This window comes from Heterodontus francisci, chromosome 12 (assembly GCF_036365525.1).
Source record: "Heterodontus francisci isolate sHetFra1 chromosome 12, sHetFra1.hap1, whole genome shotgun sequence".
Taxonomy (NCBI): Eukaryota; Metazoa; Chordata; class Chondrichthyes; order Heterodontiformes; family Heterodontidae; genus Heterodontus; species Heterodontus francisci.
Genome location: NC_090382.1, coordinates 64,827,034 through 64,848,926, shown reverse-complemented (window position 1 = coordinate 64,848,926; position 21,893 = coordinate 64,827,034). Strand labels below are relative to the sequence as shown.

At 38.6% G+C, this 21,893-nt stretch overlaps 1 protein-coding gene across 8 annotated transcripts in view; it reads right to left on the bottom strand.

Moving 5' to 3' along the window:
* Positions 1–10,840: 10,840 nt before the first annotated feature.
* The window catches only part of ube2d2 (ubiquitin-conjugating enzyme E2D 2 (UBC4/5 homolog, yeast)), a 38,298-nt gene continuing 27,245 nt past the window's right edge, over positions 10,841–21,893 (bottom strand). For 4 of the 8 annotated variants that reach the window (XM_068043537.1, XM_068043530.1, XM_068043536.1 and 1 more), the window contains exons 2-7: positions 19,904–19,967; positions 19,765–19,796; positions 19,592–19,669; positions 19,395–19,500; positions 12,458–12,551; positions 10,841–11,690 (exon numbers count right to left, since the gene is read on the bottom strand). In XM_068043537.1, the coding sequence (XP_067899638.1) occupies positions 11,645–11,690; positions 12,458–12,551; positions 19,395–19,500; positions 19,592–19,669; positions 19,765–19,796; position 19,904 (357 nt within the window). In that variant the 5' untranslated portion in view covers positions 19,905–19,967 and the 3' untranslated portion in view covers positions 10,841–11,644. Of the gene's footprint in view, positions 11,691–12,457; positions 12,552–19,394; positions 19,501–19,591; positions 19,670–19,764; positions 19,820–19,903; positions 19,968–21,893 lie in introns of those variants that run through there. The other 4 variants (XM_068043534.1, XM_068043533.1, XM_068043538.1 and 1 more) reach the window with 3 other exon arrangements.

Here is a 21,893-nt window from a genome sequence, read left to right as displayed (position 1 = left end):
TACTCTGAACACAACTTGCTTCAAAAGACCACAATGTCCAGTAAGTGTTCAAATAGGGTTCCATATGACAAAATTAATGTTTCCATTTGGCAGGTGTGGTTTCAGTCACAACGATCAAATCACCCCTTAACCTTCTAAATTCCAAGTAATGCAGCCCAAGTTTAAGTAATCTCACCTTGTAATTTAACCCTTGGGAGTCCAGGTTTCATTCTGGTAAACCTATACTACACTTCCGCCAAAGTCAGTATATCCTTCCTACGGTGTGGAGCCCAGAAATGCTCACAATACTCCAGGTGTGGTCTAGGGCTTGGTATAACTGAAACGTGACTTCTACTGCCTTGTATTCTACTCCTCTAGATATAAAGGCCAGCATTCCATTAGCCTTTTTGATCTTTCTGTAACTGTTTGTGCTATTTTAATAATTCATGTACGTTTCTTTGGACCACCACTGTTTCCAGTTTTTCACCATTTAGAAAGTACCCTGCTCTCTCCTTTTTAGGTCTGAAGTGGATGACCTCACATTTGGCTGTATGGAAATTTGCCAGTTTTGCCCAATCACAATTTTTCAATATCTTTTCATAACATAATGCTTCCATCTACACACCTGTCATTGGCAAATTTAGATATGTGGCTTTCTACCCAAAACTTGTTAGTGAATATTTGAAAAACAGATCCCCACTAGTCACATCCTGCCACCTTTCCTAAAATACTCCATATCTCTCAAGCTGCTCCTTAAAACCCACCTATTTAACCAAGCTTTTGCTCACACTTCCCAATACCAGTTTTGGCTTTGCACCCATTTTAATCCAATTACACCTGTGAAATTCCTTCTTTATTCCTACCTTAAAAAGGTGCTACGTAAGTGCAAGCAGTTTGACAGTTAATCTTTATTTATTAAGTTTTTTCATGTGCGCTCTGCTCTGGCTGCAAGCTGCTGGCTCTTCTGTTTCACTGCTTCCTTCTTCTGTACCTTCCTCATGCTGTTGAGACAACCCAAGACTTTCTTGTTGTGTAGACCCTAGAGAGTGAGCAAGTGTACGCCGCTGTAGGGAGGAAATACTGTTGTTAAGTTTCCAATAATTCCCAATCCATGGTAGTACCCTCTTCACATCAAAATAAAATTTGCATGGAGAAAACCAGGTTTAGAATGCACAAGAACAAAAATCCTGACTCAAAAGTACAAAAAATGACCACTCTGCAGCCAAAGGAACACTAACCTTTTGTCACAGTACAGAACCTAGCCACCTTGACGTGGGTACCACCTCAGGTGCCTTACAGCAGCTCTGAGCGTACAGATATGGTGCCAATTATTTGGCGTGGTAAAGGAGAGAAATGGAGTTGAGGGGTAGTCATGCCCCTTTGACTCTAAATATAGTAGAATAGGCTATAAATCGTGGAGGGTATTAAACAAAACTGAGCTTTGGGTCAAGAGTAGAGATGCAGTTTTTCTGTGCCAGCAGCCTTTAAGATGATTTTCCTCTGGTTATCACCACAAAAGAGAATTCAGACCGAAGTTTCCTGTTACTTCTACTTCCAATGGTGCTCCCTTTTGCAGCACAGGACCCTGCGCCAGGCCTGGATTTTGGTTATTACTTTTCCCAACAATAAAAAAAAAGGGATAAGTGAATACTTTTAAAAAAACAAGATATTTAACAAAATGTGATTTTGCATAATTAAACATTTTGAAAAGGAAATTATGTTGAGTACATTAGATTTTAAGCCAAATTAGAGAATAAAGCAGCTCTAAACAAAAAGCTAGCCAAGACTCACGTCATCTCATCTTATCATACTCTAAGGATTAGAATGACCTTGCACTCAACAACTATTTAAGAGAAAAACATCACTATGTTCACAACTAAACAAGGTGCTTTGCATTTTGGGTGACTGGAGACACAGACAGGATGATCTAAAAAGCATGAAACTACCACCCAAGAGCCAGTGAAATAGCAAATAGGTAAAGGAAATAGAAAAAAAGTTATAGGCCAGCAGGATGACAGAAAATAAGTATATGGCTGAATAAAAAGATACAGGAGTTCTCCAAGGAGCAGCATACACAAAAAAAAACAGAAAGGGGAATGCCAGAAACTGTTACTTGCTAGATGAGATGTGGCAAAAAAATGCTCCAGAAACAGTTGTTTGATCTGAATGCAAGATGAAAATTATGGGCAGCCCATAAAATAAAGACTATATCTCAATGCTTAAATAAACCAAAGAAGATAATGTAAAATGAGAGCAAAATAAAAAGGAAAAAGAGAAATAATGGAGAGCATATGTGAGGAAGAACTTCTTTATGCAGTGAGTGGTAATGACCTGGAACCCGCTGCCCGTGAGCATGGTTGAAGTGGAGAGAATGATCTCAAAAAGGAAATTGGACAGGAACTTGAAGGAAATAAAACTGCAGGGCTATGGGGATCGAGCTGGAGAGCAGGACTTTGGAGAACCAGCATTCATTCAATGGGCCAAATGACCTCCTAAATGACTGATTTACTGCCTACGCAGAAAACACACTGACTGGTAAAGCTAGAATAAACAATACGTGTATAGAACATAAAAACTAGCACGAAGCATAGGCAAAGAAGCAAAAGCAAACTTAAAACATAAAGATGTTGACAATAATTATGTGTAGAAAACCGAGAATGACCTGTAACAAGAGGGGATTATTTGGGAAGGGCTGAAACAAAAGGCAGGCTACATACTATAGGGTATACACTGATCTTGTGTAATAGCACAAGCCTGGTTTGCACTACTGTCCAAGATAAACTTTCCTCATTTCGCAGATAAAGAACAGCAGGACAACCTGTACATACAGAGTAGTGGAAAGTGCAGTTTCAGTGGCAGAGACTTATATCAGCTATACTACAAAAGTTTAATTTCTCATTTTATATAAATTTTTGGGGAATTGAAAGACAAGGTTGTCAAGAAAAGCAATGAACACAATGGGGTAGATTTTCTCTTTGCCTGAGTGGTAATCAGCTGGAGCAGATACCCCCACCTTTTTATAAAACTGCCCAATTTGCATTCCATTCATTTACATGGAGTTGTGCAACAAGCAGGTAATCCTTGCCACATTACCAGCCGGATAACAATTGACCTCCATCCCTGAATTTCAGGTTTTGGAGTGTTATTGAAGCAGGACAGTAGCAAATAAACAAATGGAGGTGGAACCCATTTGCAATGGGTTTTTGACAAATAATTTCCTGATCTAAGTAATGGATGCTTGACAGCTCTACAGCTGCATTTCAATGGTAAGAGTGAGAATTTAGTCACAAGATGACATCCCCATCAGTACTGTCCTTCTAGTGCAGCGATTAATCTACAATGAGATGAGACATGATGATTTGTCAGGATTAATGGTTTTTACTGGAAATGCTTCACTTTGAGCTCAGACGTTTTGTCCATATTTCAGGGATTGTTTTTAAAAAACAGGAACCACTGTGATGCACTTCAAACTGCTACTGTAAGGGATAACTGGCTTCTGGAAATAGCTGGGGGGAGGGGGAAGTGAAGAGAGGGTGGAAGTGTGGGGGGGGGGGCAGCGGGAAGAGAAAAGAGAGCAGAGAGAGCGCGAGAGTGGGGGAAGAGAAACAAATGGATGTCTCCTGCAGTTGTATGAGCCCAGGTTCAGCGTGGCCGATAAGCCACGAGATGAATTCCCGGCTATCAAAATCACAGGTCTGATTCACATTGGAAATCGTAGTTTTCAAAGTAGGACCCTCAAGATACCCTGGTTCTGCAGTCTCCGCTTGGGAATGGCAAGAGTTCTCTTTTATTCAGCGCTCCATCGGTTCCCTCATGCCCCTAATTCTAGATTCCCCATGAGGGGAACATCCTCTCAGCATCTACCCCGTCAAGCCCCCTCAGAATCTTGTTTCAATAAAATGGCCTCTCTTTCTTCTAAACTCCAATGAGCATAGGCATAACCTGCTCAACTTTTCCTCAAGACAAACCCTGCGTCCCAGGAATCAGCCTACTGAACCTTCACTAAATTGCTTCCAATGCAAGTATATCTCAGAGACCAAAACTGTATGGAGTACTCTAGGTGTGATCTGAACACTGTACAGTTGTAGCAAGATGTTCCTACTTTTATACTCTATCCCATTGGCAATAAATGCCAACATTCCATTTGCCTTCTTAATTACTTGCTGTACCTGCATGCTAACTTTGTGATTCATGTACAAGGTCACCCAGATCCTTCTGTCCCCACAGCATTCTGCAGTCTCTCCATTTAAATAATATTCTGCTTTTCTATTCTTCCTTCCAAAGTGGACAAGCTCACATTTTTCCACATTATATTCAATCTGCCAAATTTTTGCCCATTCATTTAACCTACATATAACTCTTTGCAGACCCCGTGTCCTACTCCCAACTTGCTTCCTACCTATCTTTGCATCTTCCGCAAATTTTGCTAGAATATTCTGTCCCTTTGTCTGCTGATCCCCATGGCATTCCACTAGTTAGTTTACCAATTTGAAAATGCCCCATTTATCCCAACTATTTCTAGCTAGCCAATCCTCCATCCATGCCAATATATTACTCCCAATACCACAAGCTCTTATTTTTGCAGTAACCTTTTATGTAGCAACTTATTGAATGCTTTTTGGAAATCCAAATACACTACATCTACTGGTTCCCCTTTATCCACCCTGATGGTTACATCCTCAAAAGAAATCTAACAAATTTGTCAGACACCATTGCCCTTTCATAACACCATGTTGACTCTGCGTGATTGTATTATGATTTTCTAAATGTCCTGCTACTCCTTCCCTCATGATGGATTCTAGCATTATCCCAATGACAGATGTTTGGCTAACTGGCCCATAGTTTCTGCTTTCTATCTCCTTCCTTTCTCAAACAGAGGCGTTACATTTGTGGTTTCCCAGTCCGCTGGGACATTTCAATAAACTATGGAATTTTGGAAGATAACAACCAATGCATCCCTATCTCTGTAGCCGCTTCTTTTAAGACCATTAGGTCCAAGGGACTGGTCAGCCTTTAGTCCCATTAGTTTTTTTAGTACTTTTTCTCTAGTGAAAAGTTCTTCCCTTCATTCTGCCTCTTGATTTACAATATACTTAGGACACTGTGTATTCTACAGTGAAGACAAATACAAAATACTTGTTCAAAGTCTCTGCTATTTCCTTATTTCCCATCAATTCCCCCGTCTTGAGGGATGAACACTTACTTTAGCCACTGTCTTATATATTTTTCAATTTAATGCCATCCTTAAGTTCCTTCATTAGGATCCTTCTCATTCTTTAAGTGGCTTTAAGCTTGCTTGCAGTATTGTAACAGTATCAAATACCCTATGCTTGGCCCTTTACTGGATTTTAATCTAGAAATACCATGTTCAGTTTTGCCCCAAAACTAACCCAGTAGGTTTGATTACTATATGATCCTATACTCAAGCACTCAATTTATTTACCATTTTGCTCCATCAAGGAATTTTAAGCAGTGATATGGCACCAGGTTGGAAGAATGCAGCACTAGGGATAATCATGCTTAGTTTGTCAGAACTGGATGGAAGACCATGCCTTCACTAATACCAATTGTGGGGGTGGTAGTGGAGGTTGGAGTGGGAGAGAAAAAAAAAATCCACATTAAACAAAGCTGCTTGAATTCAAAAAATAAAAATTACCAAATGCATTGTTTTAGCAAGTAGAAAAGTTCAAAAATTTAAGTTTACACGGTTTCCATGGCACGAAGCACTATGCATAGTTAGCGTTTTTGCATCACTGGCAGTATGCAGGGGTTACACGACAGATCCCGTGAAATGGCAGCTTCACGGTTGCCAAATTTAATCAATTAATTTGAATATTTCTGGTTTATGCTTAAGTTTTTAAATCCAATAAAAACTCATTTATCTCAAATGCTTCTGGTTATTTTTGCCACTCAATTACAAGACAACACAAATTATACAGCTGGTGCTAACAGTATGGCAATTAATTCAATAAAAGGACTTTAGCTAAATTTGGAGCTAAAATGAAAATGTAGGTTTCAAGTATTGAAATGTGCAGCAGACTCAGGAGGAAGCAAAGCACCAAGAGAAAAATCAAGCCCAACCCAATAATTCAAATTCATCTTTTAGCTTGGTGTTTTGGTGTTGCATGTGAAGTGTGACATGAAATGGCTTGCAGTCATACCATATATATTTTTGGGGGTTACGTACATAGTTCATACTTACTCCAACCCCTTCCCCAACAAAAAGTATTACGCACTTCCCTTTGGCTTTCCGTTGCAAGCACAATTTATTCATTCCTTCGGGTGGAAGGCAATAGGTAGTTTTGGCTCCAGTTGGTAACCATACTGATGTTTACAGTGATCTAAAGAATTGAAGTCAGCAAGTTAGCACACATTGCATCATGCAACAAAAAAGTTTGATAGTACAAATGGATTCCATTGCCAACCCATATTAGGTAAGCAACCTGCTCATATTAGAGTAGAACTTTTTTTTCCCCAAAAAAGGCTACTGGAGAAGAAATGTTTAATAAAGTAAAGCAATTTTCCTTTGCTGGTAGATTTGAGTCTTCAAAAATTTTGTCCTGCTCCATTAGCAAGTACCTGAATGTCAGTGTGCTAACCAAAGTTAACATGGTCTGAAGCTTTACTCCTTATGAATCAAGATCACCTTGAATCTATACAATTCTCCAAAGTACTATTATTTTGCTCAAGTGCATTTAAATATACCATTCCCTGTTCTGTGAAGTTGATTATTAGACGGTCCTAAATAGGAGGGAAAACCAATGCAACAGTGGACATTAGAAATTGTTAATTTTTATAATTCTGCTGTACCTTGTACAGAGGGTACATATAAATCAAGACATGGGCATCTAATTTTACATAAATCTTACAGTAGTCTGAAAAACTGGGGGAGGGAGGTGAGGAGAACTAATTGCATTACTATACAAATAATTCTACTATAAATTGAAGTTTAAATTTTTGCCTTCACAATTATCTAAAAAGTAATCTAAAACCAAATTCAGGTAATCCACCTACCCCCTTATAATGAACAGCAAGCTCCTTGCTCCCAGGTTGTATTCAATTTTAGCTAGATGTTGCAGAAAAAGACTTTTTAAGTGGACCCAGTGAGGCCAGCTACCAATAACTCATTGTGCATCTCAAGTCTGTAAACGCTGTAATGGCACATAACTGGTCATAGAAAAGACTTATTGAAAACGTGGCTGTAACATTGTTGGTGACAAAATGTTAGAAGAGTTTCTACAATTCTTTCCTCCCTCTTTAAAAAAAAAGTGCATCAACTGAGACCTTTTATATGCAAAATACAATCCAAGTCAGATTTTCAAAGTTAATTTGGGTTGATATCAATATTACTTCAAGAGCAATCTACATCCATACAGTCACCATTAAAGAATGTATTGAACCAGGATTTCTGAACTTTGAATAGTTCACACTTGGGCAGATTTTAGTCTTAGAACTATCAGTGATAAAACACAAAACCAAGGAGATGCACATAACTTTCCATCCCAGTCCACCTCTGAATGGCCAGCAAACTGACTGCCTACTTCATTGCTATTACGCTAGGCCCAATTTATATATACACTGCCCTTCTCCCCCAAACATGTGAATTTTTTCCATAAATATACATAAGCTGTTACGCAAGAATGGTCTGTATGCAGAGATGACTTAACTGCAGATGTATTAAATGGTCTGTGGTGATAATTACAACACACTAGTTTTAAAACCAAGCCTATTAGAACTTGAGTGGAATTTGTAGTGGTATAAAAGATGCAGAATTTTAAAAGTGTAAACGTTCATTAAAGTACAGCAAAGCAATCATTTTTTCTTTGAACAGTGCGGGAATGATTTGTTTCTCTTCCAGGAAACTGAAAAAAGCAAATATTAAAAACAGATTTCAAGATCAAATCTCTAGGTCAGTAGCCATTTTAAATACATAAATTAGAAGACTATTAACTTTACAAGCCTTTAAAAACTCAGCCTATTTCTGCCAAAAAATCTGTTCAAACAATGAGTGCTAACGACTTTACAACCAGCTTGGTGTTGCAATTAACCAACCCATACAGTTGTGATTTTAATTACAAAAGTTTAACCATGCTAAAGTGCTCTGACAAATGACCATTGTTCGGTTATTTTGCACTCACTGTTCAAACAGGACAGGAAAATGAAAGAGCAGTGACCATGTTCCTTTAATGGTTTGGATTTGATAGCAACACTCTTTAAAATGCCAGTATGTGTAAAAGTAACTTACAGCCTTACGCACAAGTTACATTTAAAATAAACTTGTATATTTTTTGTACACATACACAAAAGGGGTTAGAGATAAACTAATCAGCATTTGTCTATAAAAATCAATGATTTCAGCCTGGTTATATGGCAATACCCTCAGAACAGCTGGACATCATACCAGTTCCTTGTAAAAATCTACCATTTCAATGCATTATCCAGTTTTACTCTTAAAAGGGTGTTAAATACTTGCAAAATAAACTTCTTAAAGCCAATTGGAAGCAACTGGGGGTCCAGAAATAGCTCATGGAGAACATAAGCACCTAGGCCAGAAAAGAACCAGACCATTTAATCTAGTGGATAATTGAGTAACTACTGAGAGTCTGCAATGTTGAGTAAATGTATAAAAGGCCATGGCTAAGTAGGATAGCCTTTAGTTGGTGCAGGGTCCTTCAGTGCTACAATCAACAGTTCGCAATGTCCAACAGCTGCAGATGTACCTTCCATACTGGAATTCTTCTGGTTGTTAAAGACGACAGGCTTCCAGAGACTTTCAAACTTGCAGTCACATGTTCCAGATGAGATGCATCCTACGTCACTAAGGCAAATAAAGAGTGGAGATAGAAGAGGCTTTAGTCACAATCTTCCAATCCTCCTTAGATAAAGGGACAGTGTTAGAGGATTGGAGAATTGCAAATGTCAGACTCTTGTTCAAAAAGAAAAAAAGGAATGAAACACAGCACCTACATGCTAGTCAGCTGAATGTCTGTGGTGGGAAACTGAGAAGTTGAGGAAAAAAATAATTCTCACTAGGAGAAAATGTATTAATGCCAGCTAGCACAGTTTGTTAAAGGCAAATTGTGGTTGCCGAATTTAATTTGAGTTTTAAATGAAATATCAGAGGGTTGTGTGGTTGGTGTAGTACCACATAAGAGAGTTGCTAGTAAAAGTGAAGCCCATGGGATTTAAAAGTGACAGTGACAATACAGGTAGGAAATTAGCAAAGAGACAGAAAGCAAAGAGCTGTGATGAACGACTATTTTCCAGACTGGACAAGTATAGTGTCTCTGGTGTCCTGCAGGGATTGGTATCAGCACCTGCACTCTTATTGAAAAATCACCTAGACTTGGGTAGACAGGGTACAATTTCAAAGTTTGCAGATGACAACTCAAACATAGTAAAACAGTGAGGAGGAAAGTTACAGACTTCAGGAGGACCTACAGATTGCTGAAGTGAGTGGACATAATTAAACAGAACTGTGAAGTGATGCATTTTGGTAGGAAAAATGAGCAGAGGCAATATAAACTGAATGGCACAATTTTTAAAAAGGGTGTGCAAGAACAGAAAAATCCAATCGTGCATGTACATAAATCTTTAATGGTAGCTGGACAAGCTGAGGTGGCTGTTGAGTGTGGGACTCTAGGCTTCAGAGGTAGGAGTATTCAAATGCAAGAATGTTATGCTAAACTGTTAGGGTCCAGCTGGAGTACTGTGGTCAATTCTGGGCACCACACTTTTTAGGAAGAATGTCAAGGCCTTTGAGAGGGTGCAGCAATTTACTAGAATGGTACCAGGGATGTTGAAAGACGAGAGAAGCTGGGGCTGTTCTTTGAGCAGAAGAGGAGAAAGGGAGATTTAGTAGAGGTATGAAGGGTTTTGATAGAGTAAACAAGGAGAAATTGTTACCAGTGGCAAAGGGGTTGGTAACCATAGCACAGATTTAAGGTGATTGGCTAAAGATGCAGAGACGAAATGAGTTTAGAAAAAAAAAAACATGCAGGGACTTATGATCTAGAAAACATTGTCTGAAAGTTATTATTGAATTTGCTAACACTACCCTATTAAAAAGGTCAAAGGGAATGGGCTGAAAAATGGGACTAATTGGATAGCTTCAAAAGAGCTGGCACAGGTACAATGCTGAATGGCCTCCTATTCTGTATCTATGATGTGCAAACTGAGAAAAATTTTAACATTAGGGTGGGTGAAGGAACATTTTAAAAAGTACCCACTGCCCCTCCCAAAAATTGATCCTCCAAGAATAAAAAGGATTTAAAAAGTTCACAATTCAAATTGAAGCTTTATCTGAGGGTCATCAACTTGAATGCACTGCAGCTATAGCATATCTAATGCCTCATAGTTGAGCATGCAGGATACATATGGCAACAGTCAATTTCGAAATCCAGTTCAAAAGTTATACATAAGCCAGTTCATTTCACAAGTTCCGTATACAGCTGTAAGATTAGTGCAAGTATGCACTGTTGCTGCATTATGAAAATCTGCAATGCAAGTTTGTCAGGTCCTATGCAATTTTCTCAGGGGAAAAAATGATCAAGTATAGTGGAAAAGATCTAGTGGTCAAACTGAATAGGCCAAGTGCCCACCCAAAATAAACCACGGTTAAGATATAACTTTTAGCAGTTGAGACACAAACCTCTACCACATAATTACTAGACTTAAGATAAGAGGTTCCTGGCAAGTTAGCCACTGCAAATAGAATGTCATCATAAAACACAACTGCGGATTAAGATCTTAGCTGCCACATGCTCATCGCTTGAACTTAAGTACTACCACTCTTTGAAAATCGGATTCTGAAGATGGCAGTGTTCAATTCATCTTTTATCCTGTTCAGAGAACTACTTAATGATTTTAGTAATCAGTTTATTACACAGATTAATCATTTTGAACATACAAGCTCCAGGAGAGCCTTTGGGTCATTAAATATACACAAGTTCTGTCATGAATTTTTACCCTTACATCCAGATGAGGCTTCTAAGATTAGTTAACAAAAACAAAAAAAAATTAGAGCTATTAGCTACTCATTCACTGTATGCCAAATAGAACCCAAAAAGGTATAGGAAAATTGAATGACTGGCTAACTAATAGCTCCAATCCATTTAACTGTTGAGGGAGACAATTCAAATGGCTGTTTAATTTCATAGGACACAAGTATGCTTCCAACTTTCCATTCCAACGTTTAACTAGAATGTAGATTTGCATTCTTCAGCATAAAAATTGCAAAACATTAAACAAATTAAAGTTCTTCATTCTATTATTCATAACCATTATGAGTTTAAAAGAATTCCAACATACATCTTATAAAAGGAAAAGTTCCCATCCCCGGAAGCACTTAAACCCTGAATTTTTTTGAACAATCTTGTTACAATGACCAGGAATGCTTTTAGTCTCACAAAAAATGTTATGATTGAAGAACTGGACATTAACACTTGCTTTGTAAGTAGTCAGAATTTCAAACAATTGAGAAAGGGGCATTTCTATCAGCTGTTCCAAATATGTACACAAAACAACGCAGCACTGCTGGATCAGGTGAACATGTGCACAGGGGAAGAGGCATGGGCTCAAAGAAAGCAGTCAAATGGAAACCAAAGAAATTTGTTTTGCAAGTTCCCCCAGCTGTATTAAGAGGTTCGTCAACATTTTAATGTAATCACATTGCATACTTCTGAGTCCATTCCCGAGCTATTCTGTTGTATCTAGAAGAAAAAATAAAAGCACTAAATACACAGCCATAGAATCACAACACAGAAGGCAGCCATTGCCTGTCATGCCTGCTCTTTCAAAGTTGTCCAAATAATTCCACTTCCTTGGTCTTTCCCCATAATCCTGCAAAATTTTCCTTTTCAAGTATATATTCAATACTATTCTGTAAGATATTTAATACTACAGTAAGTAAACTGAACAGCAAGGTCTTAGCTTGATTTAGAACTGTACATTACCAAATGTGACTAAATTTACAGTTGGGCATATTAAAATTAACAATTTAGTGCTCTAATCAGATACATACAAGTGAGAGTTTGGTACAATGAAGGTGAGGCGAGAAGGAAAATTAAAAAAGGGTCAGAACTCAAACACACTTTAACTGCTGGTTTATTGGTAGCCACAGTGGGCAATTCAGAAAGTGTGAAAATTAAAGCACACTTTAAAACAGTTTAGATATGGTTAATCTGACCATTCATTTGGAAAAGTAATTGTTTTTTTTAATTCAAAAAAGGCATGAACTACCACTATGCATTTAGCCAACATAAAATCTAATGAGTAAATCAAGCAGAATCTGCAGATACTCAATGAGCAACTTCTCCCATTGTTTACAAATATTATATGATATGATCAGTCTCAGATTTCCATGATGCATCTTGCTTAGAACATTGGTTTCTTAAAATCAGCATTTCTTGTTTTGAACTACAAATTGTTTTGCTTAGCTTGTACCTTGGAGTTTAACCAGCTGAAATGTAATACTCACTTTTCTCTATCTGTTTTGTAGATACGTGCAATCTCAGGCACTAGGGGATCATCTGGATTTGGATCACATAACAGTGAACAGATGGACAAAAGAACTGAAAAAAATTTCAAATTAAGTTGTGATATGCAATTCCATATATTTATACTTATATAATTTACACCAGAATTTTTTAAAAATGGAAGGAAATTTTTTTTTTTAATAAAGAATTGCATTAATATTTTCATCCATCCAGTAAAAAAAAATGCAACTGAGGAGGCAGAATACCTCAATCTAAACCAAATGGCACAGGGATGGAATTCATTTTCATTTGTAAATTACTTCCATCAGTGGAAAGGGTAGCAACTGTCAATGTGGCAATATAAATTTATAACTCAGTTTAATACTGTACTTCTGTAACTATTGGTAAAATACGATCAATCTTCAAAGAAATCTAAACTGAATGGCACTCCAGATTATTTCTATATCCAAATTTGTGGCATTTTAAAAAAAATATTCTTTTCTTTCACTAGCAAGGCCAGCATTTGTTGCTCATCCTCAATTGCCCTTGACAACCGAGTGGCTTACTAGGTCATTTCAGAGAGCAGTTAAGAGTCAATCACACTGCTGTGGGTCTGGAGTCAGACTGGGTAAGGACAGCAAGTTTCCTTCCCTAAAAAAAGTAGTTAGTGAACCAGATGGCTTTTCACAACAATCGATAATTTCATGGCACCATTACTCAGATGGGTTTTCAATTCTAGTTTTAATTAATTAATTGAATTTAATTAAATTTAAATTCCACCAGCTGCCATGGTGGGATTTGAAGCCATGTCCCCAGGGCATTAGCCTGGGCCTCTGGATTACTAGTCCAGTGCTATTACCATGCCACTATCTCGCCATGTTTGAGTTCCCAGAGTTTTGAATGTAATTTTGTGTTACTGGCAGCACTATAAAATTCAGTTCTCAACTGCCATAAGCACCAAATCACAAATTATAGTACAGAAGCAACATTTGCTGTATTATGGCTGTGCTAGCTCAGTTGGAGCCTTCTACTTTCCAATTCCATTTCTCCAGCCCCTTGTGAACCATTTTGAAAAAGGACCAGTTCCCTTAAACATGCTATATATAGCCTTTACTCAATATCCGCCTTCAGCTCAGCATTCAGTGGTCTAATAACCCTGTAAAAATCCTACCTATACTATTCTGTCCCCAATTTGGAAACCAGTCAATCTTATTTGCAAACTCAAAATCCTACATAAAAATTTAATTATATTTTTGTTTTAATCTTTCATCTTCCAGTTGGATAAACAATGCTAGATATAATTCTAATGACAGGAAATTCTGGAAATACTCAGCAAGTCTGGCAGCATCTGGAGAGAGAAACAGCGTTAACGTTTCAGGTCTGTAAAACTCTCTCTCTCTCTACAGATGCTGCCAGACCTGCTGAGTATTTCCAGCATTTCCTGTTCTTATTTCAGATTTCCAGGATCTGTAGAATTTTGGTTTTGTATTGGAGTACCTTGCACAGGTATTTTACCAAAGAAAAAGGACTTTGTCAAAGCTTTGGTAAACTAGGAGGTTGCCAGGTTAGTGGAAATGATAAAACTAGATTAAGAGGAGGCACGAGGAAGGTTAACAGTACTTATAGTAGATAAGTCACCTGGTCTGGACGGGCCAGCAAGATTGGAGAGAAGCAAAGGTAGAAATTGCATAAGTGGGGGCCACATTTTCCAATCCTCATTAGATACAGGGGCAATGCCCCTAGAAGATAGCAAATATTACACCCTTGCTCAAAAGGTGAACCTGGGTAATTACAGACTCAGTTTAATGTCACTGGTGGGCAAGTTTAAGAAAGTTGGAGCAAATTAACAGCCACCTAATAAAGCATTGCTTAAAGGAGATCCAGCATGAATTTGTTCAGGACAACTTCTGCTCAACCAGCTCAAGTTTCAGGATCCATAAGGATGGGTGAAGACAGTGCAGGTGTGTGTATGGACTTTCAAAAGGAGTTTGTTAAAGTATCACATTCGGCTTGTTAGTAAAATTGGAAGTTGAAGGGACAGTAGTAGCATGGGTACAAAACTGGCTAAGGTGACAGAAAACAGCCGTGGCGAATCACTGTTTATCAGACTGAAGGGCAGGTATACAGTGTCGTTCCCCAATATTCAGTACTCGGACCACTGTTTTTGATATACATTAGTGACTTGAACCTTTAGTACAGGGAATGATCAAAATTTGCAGATGACATGAAATTTGGAAATGTAGCAAACTGTGAGGAAGATGCAAACTTCAAAAGGACAAGCAGGCTGGTGGAATAGGCAGGCACAGAAAATTAAATGCAGGAAAGTGAGGTGATACATTTTGGTAGGAAGAAATTGAGAAAATACATGCTAAATGACAATTTTAAAAAAGGGGGTGCGCGTGAGAAACCTGAGAATATTTCTGCAAAATTTTAGAAGATGGGAAGACACTACTGCCACCAGTAAACACATCACTTCATTCACTTTCAGCATTTTGAAGGGATCGTTCCCTCCACAACATCCTGAAATACTCCATCACCAATACCCACTCCCCTTCCTGTGCAAGTGCAGGAGATGAAACACATGCCCTTTCACTTATTCCCTTCCAACTCTCCAGGGACCTGAAACACTTTGTTCAGGTGAAACAGCAATTTACTTGTACCTTTTTCATCTTTCTATACTGTATTCACTGCTGATGATAGAGTCTCTCTACACTGGGGAGACCAATGCAGAATAGATGACTGCTTTGCTGAACACTTCGATACATAAGCTTCTGGTGGCTCACTGTTTTAATTCTCCGTCACATTCCCACTCTGACCTTTCTATCCTCAGCCTCTTACACTTTCATTGAAACTTGAGAAACAGAACCTCAACTAATTGATGTGGCACTTTATAACTTTCCAGAGTTAACATTCAATTCAACAGCTTCAGATCATAACCACTTCTCCCCTCCCCCATCCTGCAACACACCACCAACCCCTCCCAACCCATCCAACAGGTTCTGGTAATAGTTCTGCTGTTATCATTTATAGCTTCTCTAGACCCATCTTTTGTTTTACTTGTCCCATTCTGCTTGCACCATCAGCCCGTTGGTGATTTAATCACGACACACTGCTCTCCACACCATCACATACCATCTTTTGTTCTTCCCTTCTCTACTTGACCCTCTGGCCCCATCTTCCCCAGTTCTTTACATCCTTATAAACTATTAACTGTTTTCCAGTTCTGATGAAAGGTTATTGACACAACATGTCAACTTTGTTTTTCTCTCTCCATAGATACTGCCTGACTGGAGTATTTTCTATTTCATGCTGACTTCTTGCTTGTTCTGCAAGCAAGTCAGAATAGGAGATTACAGAAAGTGAGAAATGGTTTGTATACAACACCTATATGAAAGCTGTTAACATGCCAAGGAACAGACTCTAACTGCAGACATTTGGTCTTCAATTCCAACTAGGATTAGCATCTTTAATTTTCAAAAGGTACATAATGAATTTCTTTTATTCCTGATCAAACTGCAAAAGGTGTCAGAAAGTTATAAAGAGCACACCTAGTTGCATGTTCAGTGCTTCTGAGCCCACAGACAGGAACTGGAAGACTATGGGATCAATGAAATCTCATGTTTAGGGTTGTCAACCCTTCAGTTTGTCCTCTAGTTTCCAGGAATTAAAAGTTAATCTTCTAGACACTGCTGCAAATAACCAGAGGGGAAAAATCACAGTGGCATTCAAAAAATTCATTGTTTTAAAAAAAGGTGGTGGTGGCTGGGCTTGGCCTTTGGAGGTGGGAGGTCATGTAATTAAACCTCCAGGGATAAATAGAATTGGCAACCCTACATGTTGCATTTGGATGGTCACTTTATTTTTGTACGGGAGAGTTCTGCAAGGTACTGTAAACATTATAGTCTATTGCTACCGATTTTAATCAAAAGGTGTTCTGCAGTGCATAATCCAAGTCATGTTCTGCATACTTTGATAATTTTCCATCCATCAAGCTAAATACAAAAGATTTCTGCTCAACTCCTAGAGAACACATACCAAATATTATGCATGTGATTATATTTTGGATTTACAGGGACCAAGCGCTCACCTGCAAGAATGATTCTGGACTTGGTATCACAACCCAAGTAAAAAGGGAGGAACTGTTTGCTACAATTAACAGAACTTAGAACTAACACGAAAACAGTAACTCTTGAAAAGCATTGATGAATTCTTTCCCAAATATTAGTCAAATTTTTTTCTACCCAGAATTCAGATCAGACAAAATATGATGCAGTTGGTGCAGCATTTACTTCCTTTCAATCACATACTAGGGGCTACATAATTATGCCTCATCTTTTATGTTGAAAGCTGTTAACAGATGCAGAATTTCATCATGACCACCTACTGCAATCAACAGTCCCCTATTCTGTTACAAAGGATATATTGAAATATAGTGAGCGTTAAAGAGCAGCAGAACTGTAAAAGAAAAAATAGATTCTGCACAACAATCAAAGAAATTCTACTATGGTAGCCAAAAGTGTACATCATTCCCTTCATAACAAATCACAATGGTCTGTGGCAAGAAACGATCAGTAAAAAAAAAAGAAATTGCAAAGTACCATTAAATGCAATATTCACTATGAATTCAGGACCTTGTTACAGGTACTTGTACTGCTCATCGGGGACTGGGTGCCCGAATTTGGGGGGGCTTCCCCCACTACCCTAACCACCTCCAGCATGCCCACCCCCCCCCCCCCCCCCCGGGGGCCGACCAATTATCCCTGTGAGGCAACCAAAACCTACCTGTCTTCCCAGCTCCATGTCTTCAACTGGGCTGCAGTCCCAGCAGTGGCCACCACTCCTGCGGGTGGAAGTCCCGCCTCGGAACAATTAAAGCCTGGGGACCCGTAAAATGCAGGTCGGATCCCCAGGCGAGGCAGAAGCGGGTTCACCACCAACTTTTCAGTTGGTAGCCAGCTCCCATCTGCCCAAAGTGAAATCCCGGCCAGAGTGTCTGTGCCAACCTTTTTGAAGAGCAATCCAGTTAGTCCTACTCCCCTGCTCTTTCTCCATATCCTTGAAATTTTACTTCACTTTCAAGTGTTTATCCAAGGCTGTGTTTGCTGACAATGCAACCACTAGGTGGCGCAAAACTGGGGGGGGGGGGGAGGAAGGCTGTTAAGGGGAAATGAAGGCGGTGATCGTGGCTGTTGAGAGGTGCGGATGTCATTGCATGGTGATGTCATTACGCACATACATACTGGCAAGCTGGCAAACATTCGCACACAGATGACACCCATGATCGCTCTGTGCATTCTATGCATTGTCTGGAGTCATTCCATTTATCTAATTCCCCTTTGAAGGCTACCATTGACTCTGTATTCACCACTATCAGGCAGTGCATTCCAAACCCTCACTGTTTTTTAATAAATGCAGCAAGTTTTTTTCATGTTGCCTCTTGCTCTTTTGCCAGTCACCTTAAATTTCCCCCAGTAAAGGAAAGGCAAGAGTAAATGCACAGGCAGGCACCACTGATATGCAGCTGTCAACAGATGCAAGGGAGGATCTATGTGGGCTACTCCTTGTTCTGTGTCACATCAGTATAGTCAGCTCTACTTGATGCCACAGAAGAAAAAAATGGCTTTAGTACTCAATGAACTAAGTAAACAATAGAGGTAATCTGTGGCATGGTATTGATCAGCAAGCCAATTTTTACTGAAAATGTGGAATGCAATCCCCAACACCATTAAAAATCTCAATTCCCCATTCTGGAATTTGACATAACTCAGTTACTGTAAGCTGTTTTCAGCAATACAATCTTCCAGTCTTACCCCACAAGCATCATTAGTTCTTAACTAGGTTTTAATCTTAGAAATCACCAGACTACAAAGCACTATTTCTTCAAATCATAACTACCCAAGAAATTGTGCATTTGCAGATTTCTAGATCAAACAGAATTTCTGATTGCATGTATTGTGATGACAATACATTCTGGAGTACCAATTCAAACAACCTGACATAATGAAAGCCAATTGAGAAATTAAGCAATTCAAATGAATGGACAATAGATGGGGTGGTGGTACAATATGATCCATAGTCTTTAAAGCAGAGAACTGTAGACATGCTGGCTAATTAAATGAGCCAATAAAGCTTTCGAACAAAAGCCTTAAGAAAAAGGTTTGCCATATGTATAGCACATACTACTGAAACAATTGCAAATGAAAATCTGGATGAATTTCTGACCGACAACGGGACTGTATGAAAGTACAAAATGCTCTGAAGTACCAATTCTAACACAATTTAACATCACATTAACAAATCAATCATGACCTTTCCTTTAAAGCATGCCATATTTACATTTCCTGGGAAAGTGCCAATGTAACTTCTGAACAAGACCACAACTCTTACTTAAAGCTATTTTAAGTTTTTGGGCAAGTACTGACTATTGGTCAGCACTGATTTTTAAAAAATGCAACATGGGACAGATCTAGCCCACAGACTTGATTTTACACATCACAGGCTCAGTCCACAACATAGCTCTTAGTAATAACTCTGCATTGGCTGAATTCAAAACACTTCTATTCTAAATCTGCTACAGAAGACATTTGCCCCATGAATGGCTTGCAGCTTGAAAGATAAACAAAGATGGACTTCATATTACAGCTTAAGTAATTAAAAGGAGGAGTATTTCTCAAGTTGTGATTTTGGGAAGAAATTCAGAATTAATGTCGGGCAAAGAGCAAACTCCTTCAAAACATTTTCGTTCTGTGAAATGTATATCTAGGCATTTATTGTGACAAACAGGAATTATCTGCTTTACTGTAGAATGCATTTAGGATTTGACAGCTGAACACTGATCGTTAAATAGTATTTATAGGTAAATATATTAAGTTTACTTGGAGGTTAGGATTTAAAGAACATTTTAAAAGGTATCAGTTTTTAGCTGAAAAGATCAAATACCTTTTGAAATAGTTAATGCTGGGGACCATTGCGACCGTAGAATATCAAGACAGATGCTGCCATTGCTGTTAATATTTGGATGATAGATTCTTGTTGTAAATGCAACCTAGTAAGATAGGTATATAAAAAGTTACTCTCGACATCAAGCCAAAGTCACATCATTAAAAAAGGTATTTAATGCAAACAAGTATACTTGCCTTAGGTGGTTTAAAGGGGTAATCTGTTGGGAAGTGAATGGTCAAGAAAAATACGCCACCCTGATAGGGACTGTCATTCTGTTGAAACAAAAAAAAAATCTGTTTAAAATGAATCCAATGTATTGTTTACATTACCACCTCATTTCTTAGTGAGCAGTATAACTTAAACTCACCGGTCCCATTATTGTGGCTTGCCAGTGGAACACTGCAGAAAGAATTTAAAAAAATCTTAAGTCATATATTAGTGTTGCTGCAGAAAGAATCAAGATTTGCTGAAAATGTTTTTTTGACCAACTTACAAAATGTACTTACTGTCATCACCAACCGGACCTGCTGAACACTGTGCTGGTGGATCACGGGCCAAATCATTCAACTCCTAAGGGAACAATTGAATAAAACGTCAATATATTTCATTCCATAATTAGTGGTACAAGAGTTCCACATTTATGCCAAGAAACTATTTATCTTGTGCAGGTCTATACAATTGTAGTACCATACAAGGATAGTGATCTATAAAAAACCTTAATACATCACAGCACTAACATATTAATGTTCTTTAAATATATACAATACTCAGCCAATAAGATGCTCAGATTAAAGTGTAATGATGGGATTATGAAATATTCTAATATCCACTTGAACTGCAAAATCTACCCAATATAAACACTGTCCTTCCAAACAGAGTTGTACTCAAGGGCAGGCAGAATGGACACCCAGCAAAAGGGAAGACATGCTGAACAATGCAGTACTCCCTCAGTCCTCAAATGCTGGCAGGGCTTGAAACCACAACTTCAACTCTGGCTTGAGCATACTGAGGAAGTGCTGCACCATTGGAGGTGCTGTCTTTTGGGTGAGATGTTAAACTGAGCCCCATCTGCCTTCAGTGCAAAAGATCCCATGGCAATATTTTGAAGAATAGGGGAGCTCTCCCCATTATCCAAGCCAATAATTTATCCCTCAACCAAAAAAGTTGGTCATCACATTGTTTGTGGAGCTTGCTGTGCACAAATTGACTACCACGTTTCCTAAAGTACAACTGTGACTATGGGATGTCCTAGTCATGAAAGGCGATACACAAATGCAAGCCTTTTTCCTTAACAGTCATTGAAAATTTCAGATGTCTATGTATATACACCACTAGCTCTTCCATTTTATTTCTACGCAAGGAAATGCTCGTAGTTTTCGCTCCTCATTCTTTCACAAAGAAAACAGATGTTGCATGAAGATTGTTTCTCTACATTAACAAGAGAATCTTTTATTACAATGCATCTCCATTTGAAGTTTGCTCAGGATCTGGGAAGTAGATCATTTGAAAAAGCCAGAAGGACCAAAATTATAGAATACTCATGATTCAATAATTCTTCTGCTACTGGAGGGCAGGAGTGAGGAACTGGTGACATCTTGAAGGGAATCATGGCAGGGGTTGCATTTGAAAAGAGATTTCTGGAAGTTTGCCCAATTCCCTTTGAAGATCATAGTAAGATATTCATGTTGAAACGTAATCTGGTGGTTATAAGATGAGCTATATACAATCGTCAAAGGAGCTGGTTTTTTGGTTGGAGGCCTTTTCGCATTTGAAAATTACACTATTGAAAAAAGGTTTGTCCCATACCCCTAAATCATTCCTTTTAAAAATAATTTCTCAAATGGAACACAAAACAGCATGTCATTTAAATTGGAAAATTTTAAACATAGGTATTACATGGAAATAATGGACCATAGCCAAATGTTTCTGCTGTTACATGCATAATTTCCTATAGCAGTTACAACTGCAAAGCATTCTGATCTGTAATCATACCCAAGATTGATTCATAAAATTCAATTTCAAAAAGGCAACTGCTTTAAAAAGTTAGAAATAGTACTGGCATAAATGCAGCATCTACCCTGTCAAGCCCCCTCAGAATCTTATGTTTCAATAAGTTCACCTCTCATTCTTCTAAACTTCAATGAGTATAGGCCCAACCTTTCCTCAAGTCAGCCTTCACCCCAGGAATCAATTTACTGAAGCTTCTCTGAACTACCTCCAGTACAAGGTGTTCTCATACATCAGTCGCTGAAGCTAAGTATGCAGGTCCAACAGACAGTAAAAAAGGCAAATGGTATGTTGGCCTTCATAGCGAGAGGATTGGAGTACAGGAGCAGGGATGTCTTGCTGAAATTACAGGGCCTTGGTGAGGCCACACCTGGAATAGTGCGCGCAGTTTTGGTCTCCTTATCTGAGGAAGGATGTTCTTGCTATAGAGGGAGTGCAGCAAAGGTTTACCAGACTGATTCCTGGGATGGCGGGAATGACGTATGAGCA